Source organism: Rhinoderma darwinii, chromosome 6, assembly GCF_050947455.1.
Source record: "Rhinoderma darwinii isolate aRhiDar2 chromosome 6, aRhiDar2.hap1, whole genome shotgun sequence".
In the NCBI taxonomy this organism is placed as follows: Eukaryota; Metazoa; Chordata; class Amphibia; order Anura; family Rhinodermatidae; genus Rhinoderma; species Rhinoderma darwinii.
This window is the reverse complement of record NC_134692.1, coordinates 145,815,872-145,839,619: the sequence shown is the minus strand read 5'-3', so window position 1 is coordinate 145,839,619 and position 23,748 is coordinate 145,815,872. Positions and strand designations below refer to the sequence as shown.

General features: G+C 45.9%; 1 protein-coding gene across 1 annotated transcript in view; it reads right to left on the bottom strand.

Moving 5' to 3' along the window:
* LOC142656702 (transmembrane protease serine 9-like) overlaps positions 1-23,748 on the bottom strand; it is a 38,872-nt gene that overhangs the window by 4,938 nt on the left and 10,186 nt on the right. Inside the window, exons 3-5 of the mRNA XM_075831628.1 lie at positions 23,107-23,381; positions 21,006-21,175; positions 20,185-20,466 (exon numbers count right to left, since the gene is read on the bottom strand). Of these exons, the coding sequence (XP_075687743.1) occupies positions 20,185-20,466; positions 21,006-21,175; positions 23,107-23,381 (727 nt within the window). The remainder of the gene's footprint in view (positions 1-20,184; positions 20,467-21,005; positions 21,176-23,106; positions 23,382-23,748) is intronic.

Sequence of the window (23,748 nt, the reverse complement as noted above, 5' to 3'; positions counted from 1 at the left end):
GTATTATAGTAGTTATATTCTTATATATAGGAGCAGTATTATAGTAGTTATATTCTTATATATAGGGGCAGTATTATAGTAGTTATATTCTTGTATATAGGGGCAGTATTATAGTAGTTATATTCTTGTATATAGGGGCAGTATTATAGTAGTTATATCCTTGTATATAGAGGCAGTATTATAGTAGTTATATTCTTGTATATAGGGGGCAGTATTATAGTAGTTATATTCTTGTATATAGGGGCAGTATTATAGTAGTTCTATTCTTGTATATAGGGGCAGTATTATAGTAGTTATATTCTTGTATATAGGGAGCAGTTTTATAGTAGTTATATTCCTGTATATAGGGGCAGTATTATAGTAGTTATATTCTTGTATATAGGGGCAGTATTATAGTAGTTATATTCTTGTATATAGGGGCAGTATTATAGTAGTTATATTCTTGTATATAGGGGCAGTATTATAGTAGTTATATTCTTGTATATAGGGGCAGTATTATAGTAGATATATTCTTGTATATAGGGAGCAGTATTATAGTAGTTATGTTCTTGTATATAGGAGCAGTATTATAGTAGTTATATTCTTGTATATAGGGGGCAGTATTATAGTAGTCATATTCTTGTATATAGGGGCAGTATTATAGTAGTTATATTCTTGTATATAGGGGCAGTATTATAGTAGTTATATTCTTGTATATAGGGGGCAGTATTATAGTAGTTATATTCTTGTATATAGGAGCAGTATTATAGTAGTTATATTCTTGTATATAGGGAGCAGTATTATAGTAGTTATATTCTTGTATATAGGAGGCAGTATTAGGGCGGGTTCACACATGGCGGAATTTCACTTAAATTCCGCTGCGGACACTCCGCAGCGTTAATCCGCAGCGGAGCCGTTTCTCCATTGACTTTCACTTTAATTTAGCAGTGTTCGTTTACACGATGCGTACAATTCCGCTGCGGAGCATAGGCTGCGGAGCGGAATTTGGTGTCCGCAGCATGCTCTGTCTGTTGCGGAGCAGTGGCGGACTGGTTGCGGACTCATGGCGGAATTTCTCCATTGACTTCAATGGAGAGTCAAAATTCCGCAATGAAGTCCGCAGATCTTATGTGTGCTGCGGAGCGTATTGTTTTTACTACCATGACATTTCTTCATTCTGGCTGGACCTATGTATTTCTAGGTCTACAGCCAGACTGAGGAAGTCAATGGGGCTCCCGTAATGACGGGAGCGTTGCTAGGAGACGTCTGTAAATAGTCACTGTCCAGGGTGCTGAAAGAGTTAAGCGATCGGCAGTAACTGTTTCTGCACCCGGGACAGTGACTACCGATCTCAATATACATGTATCTGTAAAAAAAAATATAAGTTCATACTTACCGAGAACTCCCTGCGTCTGTCTCCAGTCCGGCCTCCCAGGATGACGTTTCAGTGTAAGTGACGGCTGCAGCCAATCACAGGCCAAGCACAGGCTGCAGCGGTCACATGGACTGGAGCGTCATCCAGGGAGGTCGGGCCGGATGCCGAAAGAGGGACGCGTCACCAAGACAACGGGCGGTAAGTATGAATTTCTTTGACTTTCACTAGGGAAAGTGCTGTCCCTTCTCTCTATCCTGCACTGAATAGGGAGAAGAGAAGCACTTTTCCTGCAGTCCGCAGCGGCCAGTCCGCATCAATTTTCTGCACATTTTGTGCAGATCCGCTGCAGAATCTGCAACGCAGATTCTGTGCGGCATTGATGCGGACAGTTGCGGAGGAATTCCGCCATGTGTGGTCATGCCCTTATAGTAGTTATATTCTTGTATATAGGGAGCAGTATTATAGTAGTTATATTCTTGTATATAGGGGGCAGTATTATAGTAGTTATATTCTTGTATATAGGAGGCAGTATTAGGGCGGGTTCACACGTGGCGGAATTTCACTTAAATTCCGCTGCGGACACTCCGCAGCGTTAATCCGCAGCGGTGCCGTTTGTCCATTGACTTCCACTTTAATTTAGAAGTGTTCGTTTAGACGAGGCGTAAAATTCCGCTGCGGAGCATAGGCTGCGGAGCGGAATTTGGTGTCCGCAGCATGCTCTGTCTGTTGCGGAGCAGTGGCGGACTCATGGCGGAATTTCTCCATTGACTTCAATGGAGAGTCAAAATTCCGCAATGAAGTCCGCAGATCTTATGTGTGCTGCGGAGCGTATTGGTTTTACTACCATGACATTTCTTCATTCTGGCTGGACCTATGTATTTCTAGGTCTACAGCCAGACTGAGGAAGTCAATGGGGCTCCCGTAATGACGGGAGCGTTGCTAGGAGACGTCTGTAAATAGTCACTGTCCAGGGTGCTGAAAGAGTTAAGCGATCGGCAGTAACTGTTTCTGCACCCGGGACAGTGACTACCGATCCCAATATACATGTATCTGTAAAAAAATATAAGTTCATACTTACCGAGAACTCCCTGCGTCTGTCTCCAGTCCGGCCTCCCAGGATGACGTTTCAGTGTAAGTGACGGCTGCAGCCAATCACAGGCCAAGCACAGGCTGCAGCGGTCACATGGACTGGCGCGTCATCCAGGGAGGTCGGGCTGGATGCCGAAAGAGGGACGCGTCACCAAGACAACGGCCGGTAAGTATGAAAATCGTTTACTTTCACTAGGGAAAGTGCTGTCCCTTCTCTCTATCCTGCACTGATAGGGAGAAGGGAAGCACTTTTCCCGCAGTCCGCAGCAGCTAGTCCGCATCAATTTACTGCACATTTTGTGCAGATCCGCAGCAGAATCTGCGACGCAGATTCTGTGCGGCATTGATGCGGACAGTTGCGGAGGAAATCCGCCACGTGTGGTCATGCCCTTATAGTAGTTATGTTCTTGTATATAGGAGCAGTATTATAGTAGTTATATTCTTGTATATAGGGGGCAGTATTATAGTAGTTATATTCTTGTATATAGAGACAGTATTATAGTAGTTATATTCTTGTATATAGGGGCAGTATTATAGTAGTTATATTCTTGTATATAGGGGCAGTATTATAGTAGTTATATTCTTGTATATAGGGGCAGTATTATAGTAGTTATATTCTTGTATATAGGGGCAGTATTATAGTAGTTATATTCTTGTATATAGGGGGCAGTATTATAGTGGTTATATTCTTATATATAGGAGCAGTATTATAGTAGTTATATTCTTGTATATAGGGGGCAGTATTATAGTAGTTATATTCTTGTATATAGGAGGCAGTATTATAGTAGTTATATTCTTGTACATAGGGGCAGTATTATAGCAGTTATATTCTTGTACATAGGGGGCAGTATTATAGTAGTTATATTCTTGTATATAGGAGCAGTATTATAGTAGTTATATTCTTGTATATAGGGGCAGTATTATAGTAGTTATATTCTTGTACATAGGGGGCAGTATTATAGTAGTTATATTCTTGTATATAGGAGCAGTATTATAGTAGTTATATTCTTGTATATAGGGGCAGTATTATAGTAGTTATATTCTTGTACATAGGGGGCAGTATTATAGTAGTTATATTCTTGTATATAGGAGCAGTATTATAGTAGTTATATTCTTGTATATAGGGGCAGTATTATAGTAGTTATATTCTTGTATATAGGGGGCAGTATTATAGTAGTTATATTCTTGTATATAGGAGCAGTATTATAGTAGTTATATTCTTGTATATAGGGGCAGTATTATAGTAGTTATATTCTTGTATATAGTAGCAGTATTATAGTAGTTATATTCTTGTATATAGGGGCAGTATTATAGTTGTTATATTCTTGTATATAGGGGGCAGTATTATAGTAGTTATATTCTTGTATATAGGGGGCAGTATTATAGTAGTTATATTCTTGTATATAGGGGGCAGTATTATAGTAGTTATATTCTTGTATATAGGAGGCAGTATTATAGTAGTTATATTCTTGTATATAGGAGCAGTATTATAGTAGTTATATTCTTGTATATAGGGGGCAGTATTATAGTAGTTATATTCTTATATATAGGAGCAGTATTATAGTAGTTATATTCTTATATATAGGGGCAGTATTATAGTAGTTATATTCTTGTATATAGGGGCAGTATTATAGTAGTTATATTCTTGTATATAGGAGCAGTATTATAGTAGTTATATTCTTGTACATTGGGGCTGTTTTATACTTTGTACTTCTGATATGATAAAGATCTGTAGTTTAGCTTATGAGGGCAGCAGTTGAGTAAGACGTGGTCCTGACAGCATATTATATGGGGCTGACATGTTCTCAGAGCAGTTTTCTCTTCTCTTATTCATACATATTTGACTCCGGGATCTGCAGAACATTGCTCTGTCTCCTCCACCCTGACAGTTTATTTTTGATGCATTTTGCGGATTATTATATGTAAACACTGATGACGGATCTTTTTCTCGTTGTTACACATCGTGTCGTCTTCTGCTCCGTCCTCCTGGGTCACGCGTGCTTTGTTTGGAATTTTACACTATCAGGGAATGCTTCTCAGGCAGTTTTCTGAAATTATAGGTTATGTTAATTGTCCCATTGTGTGAAGAGTTTTAATTGCTGGATCATAGAACAATAAGATTTAAACAATAGGCACCAAAAATAAATATTTTAGGTGTCGCTGACTAATACCAGGTGTAAAACAGGGCGGCCGTAACGCTCTGCGCATCGGACTTTATAAATCTGGCCGGAGACGTTACATTTGGCTTTTCTGACGGCTCCTGTGGTGGATCCAACATTGGGTTTAAATGTAAGAAAGACGCAGCATTCAAAAATCCAAAAGAATTTATTCACCAAGCAATAAAAAACGGCAACGTTTCAGCCCCTGTTGGGTCTTTGTCCAGCATAACATGAGTGAATCATCAATTTACATCTGAAGATGATGTGGCCAGAGCCAGGCTTAGGGGCACATGTTTAACAGATACCCCTTGTCCTGAGTTCAACCCTTCAGGCTCCGGGGTGTCCAATTCATAAATCCATTTTAATTCAGTTTTTTTAGGGTCTTCCCCCTGTCCCCTCCTCTCCTCATTGGTACCACCCCATCAATAATTTTAAATTGCAGTTGTGAGATATTATGTCTGTGATTAGTTTAGAGTTCTGGGATCGGCACGTCTACCTTCTTACTCCTAATGGTGTCCTTATGCTGGTTAACCCGTGTTCGGCGTTCCTGTGCGGTTTCTCCCACATATAATAGTCCACATGGACATTGAATAATATATATGATAAAACTGGATTGACACGTAAAGAATTGCTTATTCCCATATCTTTTTCCAGTCCTAGGATGTACCAAGGTGTTACCCTTCATGATATTATTGCAATTGCAACATCCAAGGCAGGGAAAGAGGTCCTGTCTATAAGTGGCAGATCAACGAGGCATTTTCTACCAGTTTTCCTCAGAGACAGATACAAAGACAAAGACGTAAAGGTCCGACTAATATGACTTCTGAAACAGATTAATCTGATGAACCATTACAATCGGTCGGCCCTACAACGTCGTCTTTTTTAGGAGAGACCACAAGGAGAAAAGAAAACACCATAGGAGGGGTGGTAGAAAACACCATAGGAGGGGTGGTAGAAAACACCATAGGAGGGGTGGTAGAAAACACCATAGGAGGGGTGGTAGAAAACACCATAGGAGGGGTGGTAGAAAACACCATAGGAGGGGTGGTAGAAAACACCAAAGAGAGCGGAAAAGGCAGAAAAACGTGATCAAAAATACCACCAACCGGGAAGAAAATCAACAAGACCACAAGGACGTGGACAGACTAGTGGTGAATATCTCTTCTGTTGAACTCACTGCCTCTGAATTGCATCTGCTTAATAGAGGCCTTTCTTTCAGTCCGCAAGGGCGGTTTGATTGGTTTCAATGTGAACTTGACCTTATTGCCTTTTTAGGAGACTACGACTAAAAGCATTTTTCTCGGGAACTGAACATGTGGATGGAGAGTCTACATCGTGTGACACAAGTAAATTACGATTTTGTGACTTTGAATTGCGGACACCAGGTACGTTCCAGCCACCAACTACATATATTCAGCTGGTGAGAGATAAGATGAAAAAATTGAAAGAGATGATGGGCATTTCCTTAAAGAAGGCCAATTTAACCAAACTTGAAATTGATGCACTTGATGTACTTGCTGGTGCCCGTGACCTCACGATCAAGCCTGCTGATAAAGGGGGTGCGATCGTGGTCATGGACACCAGCGACTACATCGATGAAGCTCTTAGACAATTAGGAGATATACAGGTATATAAGACACTTGACCATGATCCGAAATTTGACATTATAAAAAAGGTTAGAATTATTATTGATAATGCATATGCGATGGATCTAATAGATGGCAAATTATATGAATATTTACAGGTTGAATACCCTGGGACACCTGTTTTGTTTTTACTCCCTAAAATCCATGAGTATGTGTAAGCCACCTGGAAGATCAATAGTCCCAGGGATTGGATCAATATTCCCACCCATTGCTACATTTCTTGATCAGTTGTCAATACAAAGTCTTATGTCCAAGATACAAACCAATTTATCAACAAATTGGGAGATATTAAAATCTCGGATGACTGTTTTCTTGTGTCCTTTGATGTGGTACTTGAATTAAAATGGATTTATGAATTGGACACCCCGGAGCCTGAAGGGTTGAATAGGGAACTCCGGACAAGGGGTATCTGTTAAACATGTGCCCCTCATCATGGCTCTGGCCACATCATCTTCAGTAGTAAATTGATGATCGAGTGCCTGACCACAGGTCATGTAATTGCGGGAAGTTATTGGATATTTCATAATTACTTGTTTTTATCTTTTCCGTACATGTTTTAGGTTATTTACACCATATGGGGAATCACTTGGGAATTCATTATGAAGAAAGCCTTGGAAAGTCCTGATCAGTTTTTTTTAGATGCCGCTCATCCTGAAATCTCTCTGCCGGTCTCATCGGAGAACATATGTGTTGGTCGGTTATAGGTGACCCCTGTCTGTGATGTGTAGCTCAATATTTGTATACATACTGGTAGAAAAAGAAATATTTTGGATTCCATTTGTGGGACATTTGTAACTGATGTTATTGGGTAGTAGAAATGCTGTAAATGCTGGCGTTAGTATATATATATATACTTTCCTGAGAAATACAGGTAATTGTTCTATAGATGAGACCCGCAGGACTTAATGGAAACGATGTGCTCCATTTGGGATGTTCTGGCGTCTTCCTTGTTACTTAGATAATCTGTTCCCAGATGACGAGCGTTATGCCTAACAGCAGGTATTATCGCGTATGTTATCCCGGTGCGCATGCGCAGTCCGCATTGAGATTGCGACGCGCAACCAAGGAGACGGCTGATGCCGGATATCGATGACTGGAAGTTCCTGTCATGCGCAACTGGGATCTGTAGACGCTGCTAGCGCACCGAGCCGCATCTTCTGATCCACAGCTGCTCTCCTGGCGATTTATGTATTTGTGATTATTATGATATAGAACTGATAACTGATCATATGGGAGGTATTTATTTGTTCTATTTTGCATTTTCTATGGATAAACACCAATTGTTGATATGAAATGTGTACAGGGAGTGAAGTCATACGACATGCGCTATATATAATGTGCACTGATTCACTCATGTTCTGCTGGACAAAGACCCAACAGGGGCTGAAACGTTGCCGTTTTTTATTGCTTGGTGAATAAAGACCAATTCTTTTGGATATTTGGGTGCTGCGTCTTTCTTACATTTTTTCTGTACAAGCTGCCGCTCTGGACCTGGCACATTTGTGCTGCATGCACCTTCCCTCGCTGGGATTCTTGGCCTTTCTCCTCTGGATGTTTATTTGGTGCTGCTGTGACTTCCTCTTTACTCCAACATTGGGTTTGCCATTGATTCATTATGTGTCAGACGTAGGACCGGTGACCTCCCCGAAACCAAGCGCTGAGACCTCTGCATTGTGCACTTGGTTCAGATCCCATTTCAGGGGTCTCCGCAGTGCAGGGTCTGGTTCTGCTCCATCACCATTATATAACATCATATTTCCCGGATTCTATATATATCTCCGCTTTGTCACAATCTTGTTATTATCCTTTAGAATACATTCTGTAACACTTCACGGCAAGAAAGAATGTGAAGATCTCGTCATATAGTAATTAAATAATTCAACAATGGAGAATGGGTGGAGTTGGTAGAGCGCGTGTTGGAATGAGCGTGTGCGTACAAGCCCATGTAAAGTAAAGCATAATACAAGGTCATGGACACGTTTCTACAAATATTGCAGCAGTGGCCTGAAGATGTGTGAGCCCTCGCACTCCCCCCATTAGGTCATTTAGAGGGTGCGGTTGTGTCTACTAGTTTTGTAAAGCACCAACCGCGGTTACACGCCTACTTTTCATGGTGACATCATAACATCAGGCTGGTGATATTTTTGGGGGGTGGAATCAGTGACTCGTGGATGATTGGAGTTACTACATGTTTTTTTAAAGATGTAATTTACAAGATTTGGAGATGTCACAACTTGTTCACACAACTCTGTGCGCTTCAGTAATGAAGTTCATGAGGAGACTTCTAGAAATAAAGGATTTGTGTCCACATGAGGTGCAGAGATTTACCTTCGTTTGATCACTTCAGTTCTAATTTTAAAATGCAGGGTCTATAAGTACAAATCAGATCATGAAAAAAAACACCAGGCTAGGTCCACAGAGATAACACCAGGCTAGGTCCACAGAGATAACACCAGGCTAGGTCCACAGAGATAACACCAGGCTAGGTCCACAGAGATAACACCAGGCTAGGTCCACAGAGATAACACCAGGCTAGCTCCACACAGATAACACCAGGCTAGGTCCACAGAGATAACACCAGGCTAGGTCCACACAGATAACACCAGGCTAGGTCCACAGAGATAACACCAGGCTAGGTCCACAGAGATAACACCAGGCTATATCCACGAAGATAACACCAGGTTCGGTCCACAGTGATAACACCAGGCTATATCCACGAAGATAACACCAGGCTCGGTCCACAGAGATAACACCAAGCTAGGTCCACAGAGATAACACCAGGCTAGGTCCACGAAGATAACACCGGACTCGGTCCACACAGATAACACCAGGCTAGGTCCACAGAGATAACACCAGGCTAGGTCCACACAGATAACACCAGGCTAGGTCCACAGAGATAACACCAGGCTAGGTCCACAGAGATAACACCAGGCTAGGTCCACAGAGATAACACCAGGCTAGCTCCACACAGATAACACCAGGCTAGGCCCACACAGATAACACCAGGCTAGGTCCACAGAGATAACACCAGGCTAGGTCCACACAGATAACACCAGGCTAGGTCCACAGAGATAACACCAGGCTAGGTCCACACAGATAACACCAGGCTAGGTCCACAGAGATAACACCAGGCTAGGTCCACAGAGATAACACCAGGCTAGGTCCACAGAGATAACACCAGGCTATATCCACGAAGATAACACCAGGTTCGGTCCACAGAGATAACACCAGGCTATATCCACGAAGATAACACCAGGCTCGGTCCACAGAGATAACACCAAGCTAGGTCCACAGAGATAACACCAGGCTAGGTCCACGAAGATAACACCGGACTCGGTCCACACAGATAACACCAGGCTAGGTCCACAGAGATAACACCAGGCTAGGTCCACACAGATAACACCAGGCTAGGTCCACAGAGATAACACCAGGCTAGGTCCACAGAGATAACACCAGGCTAGGTCCACAGAGATAACACCAGGCTAGCTCCACACAGATAACACCAGGCTAGGCCCACACAGATAACACCAGGCTAGGTCCACAGAGATAACACCAGGCTAGGTCCACAGAGATAACACCAGGCTAGGTCCACAGAGATTACACCAGGCTAGGTCCACAGAGATAACACCAGGCTAGGTCCACAGAGATAACACCAGGCTAGGTCCACAGAGATAACACCATGCTAGGTCCACAGAGATAACACCAGGCTAGGTCAACAGAGATAACACCAGGCTAGGTCCACGGAGATAACACCAGGCTCGGTCCACAGAGATAACACCAGGCTAGGTCCACAGAGATAACACCAGGTTAGGTCCACAGAGATAACACCAGGCTAGGTCCACAGAGATAACACCAGGCTAGGTCAACAGAGATAACACCAGGCTAGGTCCACAGAGATAACACCAGGCTAGGTCCACAGAGATAACACCAGGCTAGGTCCACAGAGATAACACCAGGCTAGGACCACAGAGATAACACCAGGCTAGGTCCACAGAGATAACACCAGGCTAGGTCTACAGAGATAACACCAGGCTAGGTCCACAGAGATAACACCAGGCTAGGTCCACAGAGATAACACCAGGCTAGGTCCACAGAGATTACACCAGGCTAGGTCCACGAAGATAACACCAGGCTCGGTCCACAGAGATAACACCAGGCTAGGTCTACGAAGATAACACCAGGCTAGGTCCACAGAGATAACACCAGGCTAGGTCCACAGAGATAACACCAGGCTAGGTCCACAGAGATAACACCAGGCTAGGTCCACGAAGATAACACCAGGCTCGGTCCACAGAGATAACACCAGGCTAGGTCCACAGAGATAACACCAGGCTAGGTCCACAGAGATAACACCAGGCTAGGTCCACGGAGATAACACCAGGCTCGGTCCACACAGATAACACCAGGCTAGGTCCACAGAGATAACACCAGGCTAGGTCCACAGAGATAACACCAGGCTAGGTCCACAGAGATAACACCAGGCTAGGTCCACAGAGATAATACCAGGCTAGGTCCACATAGATAACACCAGGCTAGGTCCACAGAGATAACACCAGGCTAGGTCCACAGAGATAACACCAGGCTAGGTCTACAGAGATAACACCAGGTTAGGTCCACAGAGATAACACCAGGCTAGGTCCACAGAGATAACACCAGGCTAGGACCACAGAGATAACACCAGGCTAGGTCCACAGAGATAACACCAGGCTAGGTCTACAGAGATAACACCAGGCTAGGTCCACAGAGATAACACCAGGCTAGGTCCACGAAGATAACACCAGGCTCGGTCCACAGAGATAACACCAGGCTAGGTCCACAGAGATAACACCAGGCTAGGTCCACAGAGATAACACCAGGCTAGGTCCACGAAGATAACACCAGACTCGGTCCACACAGATAACACCAGGCTAGGTCCACAGAGATAACACCAGGCTAGGTCCACACAGATAACGCCAGGCTAGGTCCACACAGATAACACCAGGCTAGGTCCACACAGATAACACCAGGCTAGGTCCACAGAGATAACACCAGGCTACGTCCACAGAGATAACACCAGGCTAGGTCAACAGAGATAACACCAGGCTAGGTCAACAGAGATAACACCAGGCTAGGTCCACACAGATAACACCAGGCTAGGTCCACACAGATAACACCAGGCTAGGTCCACACAGATAACACCAGGCTAGGTCCACAGAGATAACACCAGGCTAGGTCCACAGAGAAAACACCAGGCTAGGTCCACAGAGATAACACCAGGCTAGGTCCACTGAGATAAAACCAGGCTAGGTCAACAGAGATAACACCAGGCTAGGTCAACAGAGATAACACCAGGCTAGGTCCACCGAGATAACACCAGGCTAGGTCCACAGAGATAACACCAGGCTAGGTCCACAGAGATAACACCAGGCTAGGTCCACAGAGATAAAACCAGGCTAGGTCAACAGAGATAACACCAGGCTAGGTCCACAGAGATAACACCAGGCTAGGTCTACAGAGATAACACCAGGCTAGGTCCACACAGATAACACCAGGCTAGGTCCACAGAGATAACACCAGGCTAGGTCCACAGAGATAACACCAGGCTAGGTCAACAGAGATAACACCAGGCTAGGTCCACAGAGATAACACCAGGCTAGGTCCACAGAGATAACACCAGGCTAGGTCCACAGAGATAACACCAGGCTAGGACCACAGAGATAACACCAGGCTAGGTCCACAGAGATAACACCAGGCTAGGTCTACAGAGATAACACCAGGCTAGGTCCACAGAGATAACACCAGGCTAGGTCCACAGAGATAACACCAGGCTAGGTCCACAGAGATTACACCAGGCTAGGTCCACGAAGATAACACCAGGCTCGGTCCACAGAGATAACACCAGGCTAGGTCTACGGAGATAACACCAGGCTAGGTCCACAGAGATAACACCAGGCTAGGTCCACAGAGATAACACCAGGCTAGGTCCACAGAGATAACACCAGGCTAGGTCCACGAAGATAACACCAGGCTCGGTCCACAGAGATAACACCAGGCTAGGTCCACAGAGATAACACCAGGCTAGGTCCACAGAGATAACACCAGGCTAGGTCCACGGAGATAACACCAGGCTCGGTCCACACAGATAACACCAGGCTAGGTCCACAGAGATAACACCAGGCTAGGTCCACAGAGATAACACCAGGCTAGGTCCACAGAGATAACACCAGACTAGGTCCACAGAGATAATACCAGGCTAGGTCCACATAGATAACACCAGGCTAGGTCCACAGAGATAACACCAGGCTAGGTCCACAGAGATAACACCAGGCTAGGTCTACAGAGATAACACCAGGTTAGGTCCACAGAGATAACACCAGGCTAGGTCCACAGAGATAACACCAGGCTAGGACCACAGAGATAACACCAGGCTAGGTCCACAGAGATAACACCAGGCTAGGTCTACAGAGATAACACCAGGCTAGGTCCACAGAGATAACACCAGGCTAGGTCCACAGAGATAACACCAGGCTAGGTCCACAGAGATAACACCAGGCTAGGTCCACGAAGATAACACCAGGCTCGGTCCACAGAGATAACACCAGGCTAGGTCCACAGAGATAACACCAGGCTAGGTCCACAGAGATAACACCAGGCTAGGTCCACGAAGATAACACCAGACTCGGTCCACACAGATAACACCAGGCTAGGTCCACAGAGATAACACCAGGCTAGGTCCACACAGATAACGCCAGGCTAGGTCCACACAGATAACACCAGGCTAGGTCTACACAGATAACACCAGGCTAGGTCCACAGAGATAACACCAGGCTACGTCCACAGAGATAACACCAGGCTAGGTCAACAGAGATAACACCAGGCTAGGTCAACAGAGATAACACCAGGCTAGGTCCACACAGATAACACCAGGCTAGGTCCACACAGATAACACCAGGCTAGGTCCACACAGATAACACCAGGCTAGGTCCACAGAGATAACACCAGGCTAGGTCCACAGAGATAACACCAGGCTAGGTCCACAGAGATAACACCAGGCTAGTTCCACTGAGATAAAACCAGGCTAGGTCAACAGAGATAACACCAGGCTAGGTCAACAGAGATAACACCAGGCTAGGTCCACCGAGATAACACCAGGCTAGGTCCACAGAGATAACACCAGGCTAGGTCCACAGAGATAACACCAGGCTAGGTCCACAGAGATAAAACCAGGCTAGGTCAACAGAGATAACACCAGGCTAGGTCCACAGAGATAACACCAGGCTAGGTCTACAGAGATAACACCAGGCTAGGTCCACACAGATAACACCAGGCTAGGTCCACAGAGATAACACCAGGCTAGGTCCACAGAGATAACACCAGGCTAGGTCTACAGAGATAACACCAGCCTAGGTCTACAGAAATAACACCAGGCTAGGTCCACAGAGATAACACCAGGCTAGGTCCACAGAGATAACACCAGGCTAGGTCCACAGAGATAACACCAGGCTAGGTCCACAGAGATTACACCAGGCTAGGTCCACGAAGATAACACCAGGCTCGGTCCACAGAGATAACACCAGGCTAGGTCTACGGAGATAACACCAGGCTAGGTCCACAGAGATAACACCAGGCTAGGTCCACAGAGATAACACCAGGCTAGGTGTTATCTCTGTGGACCTACCACAGAGATAACACCAGGCTAGGTCCACAGAGATAACACCAGGCTAGGTCCACGAAGATAACACCAGGCTCGGTCCACAGAGATAACACCAGGCTAGGTCCACAGAGATAACACCAGGCTAGGTCCACAGAGATAACACCAGGCTAGGTCCAAGGAGATAACACCAGGCTCGGTCCACACAGATAACACCAGGCTAGGTCCACAGAGATAACACCAGGCTAGGTCCACAGAGATAACACCAGGCTAGGTCCACAGAGATAACACCAGGCTAGGTCCACAGAGATAATACCAGGCTAGGTCCACATAGATAACACCAGGCTAGGTCCACAGAGATAACACCAGGCTAGGTCCACAGAGATAACACCAGGCTAGGTCTACAGAGATAACACCAGGTTAGGTCCACAGAGATAACACCAGGCTAGGTCCACAGAGATAACACCAGGCTAGGACCACAGAGATAACACCAGGCTAGGTCCACAGAGATAACACCAGGCTAGGTCTACAGAGATAACACCAGGCTAGGTCCACAGAGATAACACCAGGCTAGGTCCACAGAGATAACACCAGGCTAGGTCCACAGAGATAACACCAGGCTAGGTCCACGAAGATAACACCAGGCTCGGTCCACAGAGATAACACCAGGCTAGGTCCACAGAGATAACACCAGGCTAGGTCCACAGAGATAACACCAGGCTAGGTCCACGAAGATAACACCAGACTCGGTCCACACAGATAACACCAGGCTAGGTCCACAGAGATAACACCAGGCTAGGTCCACACAGATAACACCAGGCTAGGTCCACACAGATAACACCAGGCTAGGTCCACACAGATAACACCAGGCTAGGTCCACAGAGATAACACCAGGCTAGGTCCACAGAGATAACACCAGGCTAGGTCAACAAAGATAACACCAGGCTAGGTCAACAGAGATAACACCAGGCTAGGTCCACACAGATAACACCAGGCTAGGTCCACACAGATAACACCAGGCTAGGTCCACACAGATAACACCAGGCTAGGTCCACAGAGATAACACCAGGCTAGGTCCACAGAGATAACACCAGGCTAGGTCCACAGAGATAACACCAGGCTAGGTCCACTGAGATAAAACCAGGCTAGGTCAACAGAGATAACACCAGGCTAGGTCAACAGAGATAACACCAGGCTAGGTCCACCGAGATAACACCAGGCTAGGTCCACAGAGATAACACCAGGCTAGGTCCACAGAGATAACACCAGGCTAGGTCCACAGAGATAAAACCAGGCTAGGTCAACAGAGATAACACCAGGCTAGGTCCACAGAGATAACACCAGGCTAGGTCTACAGAGATAACACCAGGCTAGGTCCACACAGATAACACCAGGCTAGGTCCACAGAGATAACACCAGGCTAGGTCCACAGAGATAACACCAGGCTAGGTCTACAGAGATAACACCAGCCTAGGTCTACAGAAATAACACCAGGCTAGGTCCACAGAGATAACACCAGGCTAGGTCCACAGAGATAACACCAGGCTAGGTCCACATAGATAACACCAGGCTAGGTCCACAGAGATAACACCAGGCTAGGTCCACAGAGATAACACCAGGCTAGGTCTACAGAGATAACACCAGGCTAGGTCCACAGAGATAACACCAGGCTAGGTCCACAGAGATAACACCAGGCTAGGTCCACAGAGATAACACCAGGCTAGGTCCACGAAGATAACACCAGGCTCGGTCCACAGAGATAACACAAGGCTAGGTCCACAGAGATAACACCAGGCTAGGTCCACAGAGATAACACCAGGCTAGGTCCACGGAGATAACACCAGGCTCGGTCCACACAGATAACACCAGGCTAGGTCCACAGAGATAACACCAGGCTAGGTCCATAGAGATAACACCAGGCTAGGTCCACAGAGATAACACCAGGCTAGGTCCACAGAGATAACACCAGGCTAGGTCCACAGAGATAACACCAGGCTAGGTCAACAGAGATAACACCAGGCTAGGTCCACAGAGATAACACCAGGCTAGGTCTACAGAGATAACACCAGGTTAGGTCCACAGAGATAACACCAGGCTAGGTCTACAGAGATAACACCAGGCTAGGTCTACAGAGATAACACCAGGCTAGGTCCTTTGTCCACGGAGATAACACCAGGCTAGGTCCACCGAGATAACACCAGGCTAGGTCCACAGAGATAACACCAGGCTAGGTCCACAGAGATAACACCAGGCTAGGTCCACAGAGATAACACCAGGCTAGGTCCACAGAGATAACACCAGGCTAGGTCTACAGAGATAACACCAGGCTAGGTCTACAGAGATAACACCAGTCTAGGTCCACACAGATAACACCAGGCTAGGTCCACAGAGATAACACCAGGCTAGGTCCACACAGATAACACCAGGCTAGGTCCACAGAGATAACACCAGGCTAGGTCTACAGAGATAACACCAGGCAAGGTCTACAGAAATAACACCAGGCTAGGTCCACAGAGATAACACCAGGCTAGGTCCACAGAGATAACACCAGGCTAGGTCCACAGAGATAACACCAGGCTAGGTCCACAGAGATAACACCAGGCTAGGTCCACAGAGATAACACCAGGCTAGGTCCACAGAGATAACACCAGGCTAGGTCCACAGAGATAACACCAGGCTAGGTCCACAGAGATAACACCAGGCTAGGTCAACAGAGATAACACCAGGCTAGGTCCACAGAGATAACACCAGGCTAGGTCTACAGAGATAACACCAGGTTAGGTCCACAGAGATAACACCAGGCTAGGTCTACAGAGATAACACCAGGCTAGGTCTACAGAGATAACACCAGGCTAGGTCCTTTGTCCACGGAGATAACACCAGGCTAGGTCCACCGAGATAACACCAGGCTAGGTCCACAGAGGTAACACCAGGCTAGGTCCACAGAGATAACTCCAGGCTAGGTCTACAGAGATAACACCAGGCTAGGTCCACACAGATAACACCAGGCTAGGTCCACAGAGATAACACCAGGCTAGGTCCACAGAGATAACACCAGGCTAGGTCCACAGAGATAACACCAGGCTAGGTCTACAGAGATAACACCAGGCTAGGTCCACACAGATAACACCAGGCTAGGTCCACAGAGATAACACCAGGCTAGGTCCACACAGATAACACCAGGCTAGGTCTACAGAGATAACACCAGGCTAGGTCTACAGAGATAACACCAGGCTAGGTCCACAGAGATAACACCAGGCTAGGTCCACAGAGATAACACCAGGCTAGGTCCACAGAGATAACACCAGGCTAGGTCCACAGAGATAACACCAGGCTAGGTCCACAGAGATAACACCAGGCTAGGTCCACAGAGATAACACCAAGCTAGGTCCACAGAGATAACACCAGGCTAGGTCCACAGAGATAATACCAGGGGATGTCCACGGAGATAACACCAGGCTATGTCCACAGAGATAACACCAGGCTAGGTCCACAGAGATAATACCAGGGGATGTCCACGGAGATAACACCAGGCTAGGTCCACAGAGATAACACCAGGCTAGGTCCACAGAGATAACACCAGGCTAGGTCCACAGAGATAATACCAGGGGATGTCCACGGAGATAACACCAGGCTAGGTCCACAGAGATAACACCAGGCTAGGTCCACAGAGATAACACCAGGCTAGGTCCACAGAGATAACAACAGGCTAGGTCCACAGAGATAACACCAGGCTAGGTCCACAGAGATAACACCAAGCTAGGTCCACAGAGATTACACCAGGCTAGGTCCACAGAGATAACACCAGGCTAGGTCCACAGAGATAACACCAGGCTAGGTCCACAGAGATAACACCAGGCTAGGTCAACAGAGATAACACCAGGCTAGGTCCACGGAGATAACACCAGGCTCGGTCCACAGAGATAACACCAGGCTAGGTCCACAGAGATAACACCAGGTTAGGTCCACAGAGATAACACCAGGCTAGGTCCACAGAGATAACACCAGGCTAGGTCAACAGAGATAACACCAGGCTAGGTCCACAGAGGTAACACCAGGCTAGGTCCACAGAGGTAACACCAGTCTAGGTCCACAGAGATAACACCAGTCTAGGTCTACAGAGATAACACCAGGCTAGGTCCACAGAGATAACACCAGGCTAGGTCCACAGAGATAACTCCAGGCTAGGTCCACAGAGATAACACCAGGCTAGGTCCACAGAGATAATACCAGGGGATGTCCACGAAGATAACACCAGGCTAGGTCCACAGAGATAACACCAGGCTAGGTCCACAGAGATAATACCAGGGGATGTCCACGGAGATAACACCAGGCTAGGTCCACAGAGATAACACCAGGCTAGGTCCACGGAGATAACACCAGGCTAGGTCCACAGAGATAACACCAGGCTAGGTCCACGGAGATAACACCAGGCTAGGTCCACAGAGATAACACCAGGCTAGGTCCACAGAGATAACACCAGGCTAGGTCCACAGAGATAACACCAGACTAGGTCAACAGAGATAACACAAGGCTAGGTCCACAGAGATAACACCAGGCTAGGTCCACAGAGATAACACCAGGCTAGGTCTACAGAGATAACACCAGGCTAGGTTCACAGAGATAACACCAGGCTAGGTGCACAGAGATAACACCAGGCTAGGTCCACACAGATAACACCAGGCTAGGTCCACACAGATAACACCAGGCTAGGTCCACAGAGATAACACCAGGCTAGGTACACAGAGATAACACCAGGCTAGGTCCACAGAGATAACACCAGGCTAGGTCCACAGAGATAACATCAGACTACGTCCACACAGATAACACCAGGATAGGTCCACAGAGATAACACCAGGATAGGTCCACAGAGATAACACCAGGCTAGTTCCACAGAGATAACACCAGGTTAGGTCCACAGAGATAACACCAGGTTAGGTCCACAGAGATGACACTAGGCTAGGTCCACAGAGTTAAATCTAGGGTAGGTCCACCGATTTAAAACAGGGTAGATCTCTAGGGTTAAAACCAAGTTAGATCCATGGAGTTAAATCTAAGTTACTGATGGTTCACATAGTTAAAACCAAGGTAGGTCCACAGATTTAAGACCAAAGTAGATGCACAGAGTTAATACTAGGGTAGGTCCACAGAGTTAATACAGTGATGGGTTCACTAAGTTAAAACCAAGCTAGGTCCACAAAGTTAAGACTAAGGTAGATCCAGGGAGTTATGAAAACGTTAGGTCAACTGAGTCAGGACCAAGGGAAGTCAACACCTCCAATGGTAACACAACTTTCCATGTCTGCACCCCCCACCTGACTGTATACCACACTCTACACTTCTTCTGTACTTATTTTACTGCTGCCTTGTCTGGGCTTAGAAAAAGCCTCCATCTTGATTCTTATATTTCTCCAGCTTTCTCTTCCTCTCTGCTTTGCTATCAATCCCATGATGTTTCAGCACAGCATCACATGAACAGCTAAAGACCACACCATTTCTGTATGCTGGGGGACACTGATTATCATTTTCTCTATATTCTCTTAAATAAGCTGAGAACCCATAAGTATACAGCCAGGGAGGCTGCACTACATTCTCCTACACCTGTGTGACAGGAACCTGTCTAAGTATTAGTAGTAGCTGATGATAGAGGTTTCTGTACCCCACCCCCCCCCCCCCAGTGTAATACTAGTGTGGTCCAGGGACTGCTGAAGCCTGTGATGGGTGACACATAGATCTCCATAGACTCATGTAGAGAAAGTAGTCACTGAGCCTGAGTCACACTGCTGCTAAGCAACCAGCCCAGTCTGATATATAGAGATAAAGAACAGGTGAGAGACGGACACATGGAGCATCAGAATGGAGCACGTGGGAACGTTTCGTTTTGGCCGCTGTGTCCCTTTAAATGTAAGGTAAGTCCACAGAGTTAAGACCATAGAACGACCACTTTGGTCTGGATCATAAAGTAAAGATCTTTATAAGACCAATAGTAGGACCAAGATTATAGGATCACACAGTGAAGATGACTGTAGGGTCACAGTGGTAAGACCATGATAGAATTACAGCGTGACAAGACCCCAGAGTGTAGGCTGGGTAGAGGGTCCCGCGGGGGCACAACTGTTCTCCATAATGAATGTTACATGAGGTCCATCACCGAGCTGCTCCGAGGATATCACCGGTAACGTTCCAGCAGAAACCTCCATACAAGAGGCGCTTCGTACCACGTCTGATAACTACTTCTAATAACTACTACCCCAGACATTGTGCCTGAACGAAGGACTATAAACATCTCAACAGAACAGACACTACAAGCAGAGTCGTCCACGGGTGATACAGACGACTGATGTGTCCCTTATTCTCAGGGACTTCTGTACAGTCCCAGCCGTCCACACATGGATCAGTGGGTTCAGGGATGTCAGTCACTTCATGGAAGTTCATATCCACAAACGTGCGGATCCACTGCTCATATACCGGTATTAGGGTGTACACCCCAGGGCGATAAGGATTAGCACAGCCCTCTCCCCAGCTTACAACACCAGCCTGGTACCAGACACCATGGACTTTACACAGCAGAGGTCCTCCAGAGTCCCCCTAAAAAGAAGACAAGGAACGGATTGTCATTGTGACTGCTATTATCTATCTATTCATCCATCCATCCATCCATCCATCATCCATCCATCATCCATCCATCCATCCATCCAGCCATCCATCATCCATCCATCCAGCCATCCATCCATCATTCATCCATCCATCCATCATCCATCCATCATCCATCATCCATCCATCATCCATCCATCATCCATCATCCATCCAGCCATCCATCCATCCATCCATCATCCATCCATCCATCCATCCATCATCCATCCATCCAGCCATCCATCCATCCATCATCCATCCATCCGTCCATCCATCCATCCAGCCATCCATCCATCCATCATCCATCCAGCCAGCCATCCATCCATCCATCCATCCATCCATCATCCATCCATCCATCCATCCATCCAGCCATCCATCATCCATCCATCCATGCATCCAGCCATCCATCCATCATCCATCCATCCACATATTTTAGTTCTTTATGTATACCACTTGCTTAGGTGGTCCTGGTTTATAGCATTGATGGGACTGACCTGGCAGGAATCCTTTTGTCCCTCGATATAACCGGAGCATATTTTGTCTTCCTGGACAATGATGGAGGTGATAGTCTCTGAGGTCCACATGTGATACATCTTGTCGCATGTTTCATGGTCAATGATGGGGGTCATAACCTTCTGCAGGGTCCCGTTAGGCGGAGGTCCTCCTGATAATGACATTTGTACTGAGTCTTCTGTACATGAAGCTTCATCTCTGTGTAATGAGAAGTTCTGTAACTTTCTAATGGGGGGAATTTATCAGGATCTGCATTTTTCATTCTCCAGTCTCCATATAAACGGCGCGGGAGTAACTGCTCTTATTCTATTAGAGGGTCTCGGCTCTTACAAAATGAGGCGCATCTACGGACGCCCACGCGCTAGAAATGGAAATCTACGCCTGCTGCGCGCTGGAGAAGTTTTACTATTTACTAACATTTTCTGGCGTAAATTATAGTAAATGTGTCCGGCCGCAGGTATCCCCCCCCCCTCCCGCTCCTGACCGCTAAGCTCCACCCGCATGTTTAAAAGGCGCCATGAGCGGTGTAAATGCATCAAAGTTACTGGCGTAGAAAAGGTTTTCCATTTCCTCCTTTGTGTTTCAGTTCCGAATTATTTTCCAGAAATCAGCTTGCTGTCAGTGACAGGAAACATAAGTTTTTAGAGGCTAAAGAAGCCTTTCTGACCTATTCCTGTTCACACAGCGGATTAGTTGGTCACTGATTGGTCACTGATTGGTCAGCGTCATACACTCCTCTGTACAACACCCAGTTGGTCAAAAAGTAAAACACGCCCAGTTGTCAATTAAGAAACTCATTAGCATAAAGTTAAAATAGGTCATAACTCCGTCACAAATGATCGATTTTCTAAATAAAAATCACTGCTGTAATCTACATTACAGCGCCGATCATATCATGTACAAGACAGGCCACTTATAATGTGGTGACAACCTCTTTATTACTAGGACCACTGTTATCTACATTACAGCGCCGATCACATCATGTACAAGACAGGCCACTTATAATGTGGTGACAGCCTCTTTATTACTAGGACCACTGTTAATCTACATTACATCGCAGATCATATTACGTACAAGATAGGCCACTTATATTGTGGTGACAGCCTCTTTATTACTAGGACCACTGTTATCTACATTACAGCGCCGATCACATCATGTACAAGACAGGCCACTTATAATGTGGTGACAGCCTCTTTATTACTAGGACCACTGTTATCTACATTACAGCGCCGATCACATCATGTACAAGATAGGCCACTTATAATGTGGTGACAGCCTGTTTATTACAAGGACCACTGTTATCTACATTACAGCGCCGATCACATCATGTACAAGATAGGCCACTTATAATGTGGTGACAGAGCATCTTTATTACTAGGACCACTGTTATCTACATTACAGCGCCGATCACATCGTGTACAAGATAGGCCACTTATAATGTGGTGACAGCCTCTTTATTACTAGGACCACTGTTAATCTACATTACATCGTAGATCATATTACGTACAAGATAGGCCACTTATAATGTGGTGACAGCCTTTTTATTACTAGGACCACTGTTATCTAAATTACAGCGCCGATCACATAATGTACAAGATAGGCCACTTATAATGTGGTAACAGCCTCTTTATTACTAGGACCACTGTTATCTACATTACAGCGCCGATCACATCATGTACAAGATAGGCCACTTATAATCTGGTGACAGCCTCTTTATTACTAGGACCACTGTTATCTACATTACAGCGCCGATCACATCATGTAGGAGACAGGACACTTATAATGTGGTGACAGCCTCTTTATTACTAGGACCACTGTTATCTACATTACAGCGCCGATCACATCATGTACAAGATAGGCCACTTATAATGTGATGACAGCCTCTTTAAGCTTACAAAGGATTGTCTACATTGATACATTGTAACAAAATGTACAGCTTTGTGAGCAGGTCTAAGTCAGGGCAGGTTTTCAGCCTCAATCTAACAAGAGTATTCCCTGACAGCAAGCAGAGATCTTGAAAATGGAGAGGAACTAAAGTCCATTGGAAAAAGCAGTAATAATACTGGAATATAATAGACTTACCATAGTAGGATGTCTGACCCCAGCCGGTTACCCAGCATTCCATGCCACTTGGGAAGGTGACGGAGGCGGCGGGCAGACAGATGGGCATGATGTATTGGGTGAAGTTGATGGGACCGGAGAGCCTCAGAAGTGCGATGTCCCCTCTGCTCCCGACCCCTTCATATTCAGCATTAACTATTAGAGTTTGGACTCCAGAAATAACAGTATGAGGCGAAGTCTTCAAGGAAAGTCGATATAAACCCAAGTAAACTTTATAATCCTTCGCCAAAGCGGAGCTGCGGATGAGACCCCAGAGGTTATGATGAGTATGGAAACCAGAAGCTATTACAACGCAAACGCGGGGACGTGACTGTTACTACAATCTCCACATCTGCATAATTAAAGGGATTTATTTCATTTGGGAAAATCGGTGTGGTTTATAAAAAATGGGTGTGGTTAATGCAAAATGGGTGTGGTTAATGCAAAATGGGTGGGGTTTATATAAGAGGGAAAAAAAAGATGGGTGTGGTTCATGCTAAATGGGTGTGGGTTATACAAAATGGGTGTGGTTTATTTAAAATGGGTGTGGTTCATGCAAAATGGGTGTGGCTTCTCTGTGTACATTTATTATACAGGACACAATGTAACGTCTCTCCTGAGTGC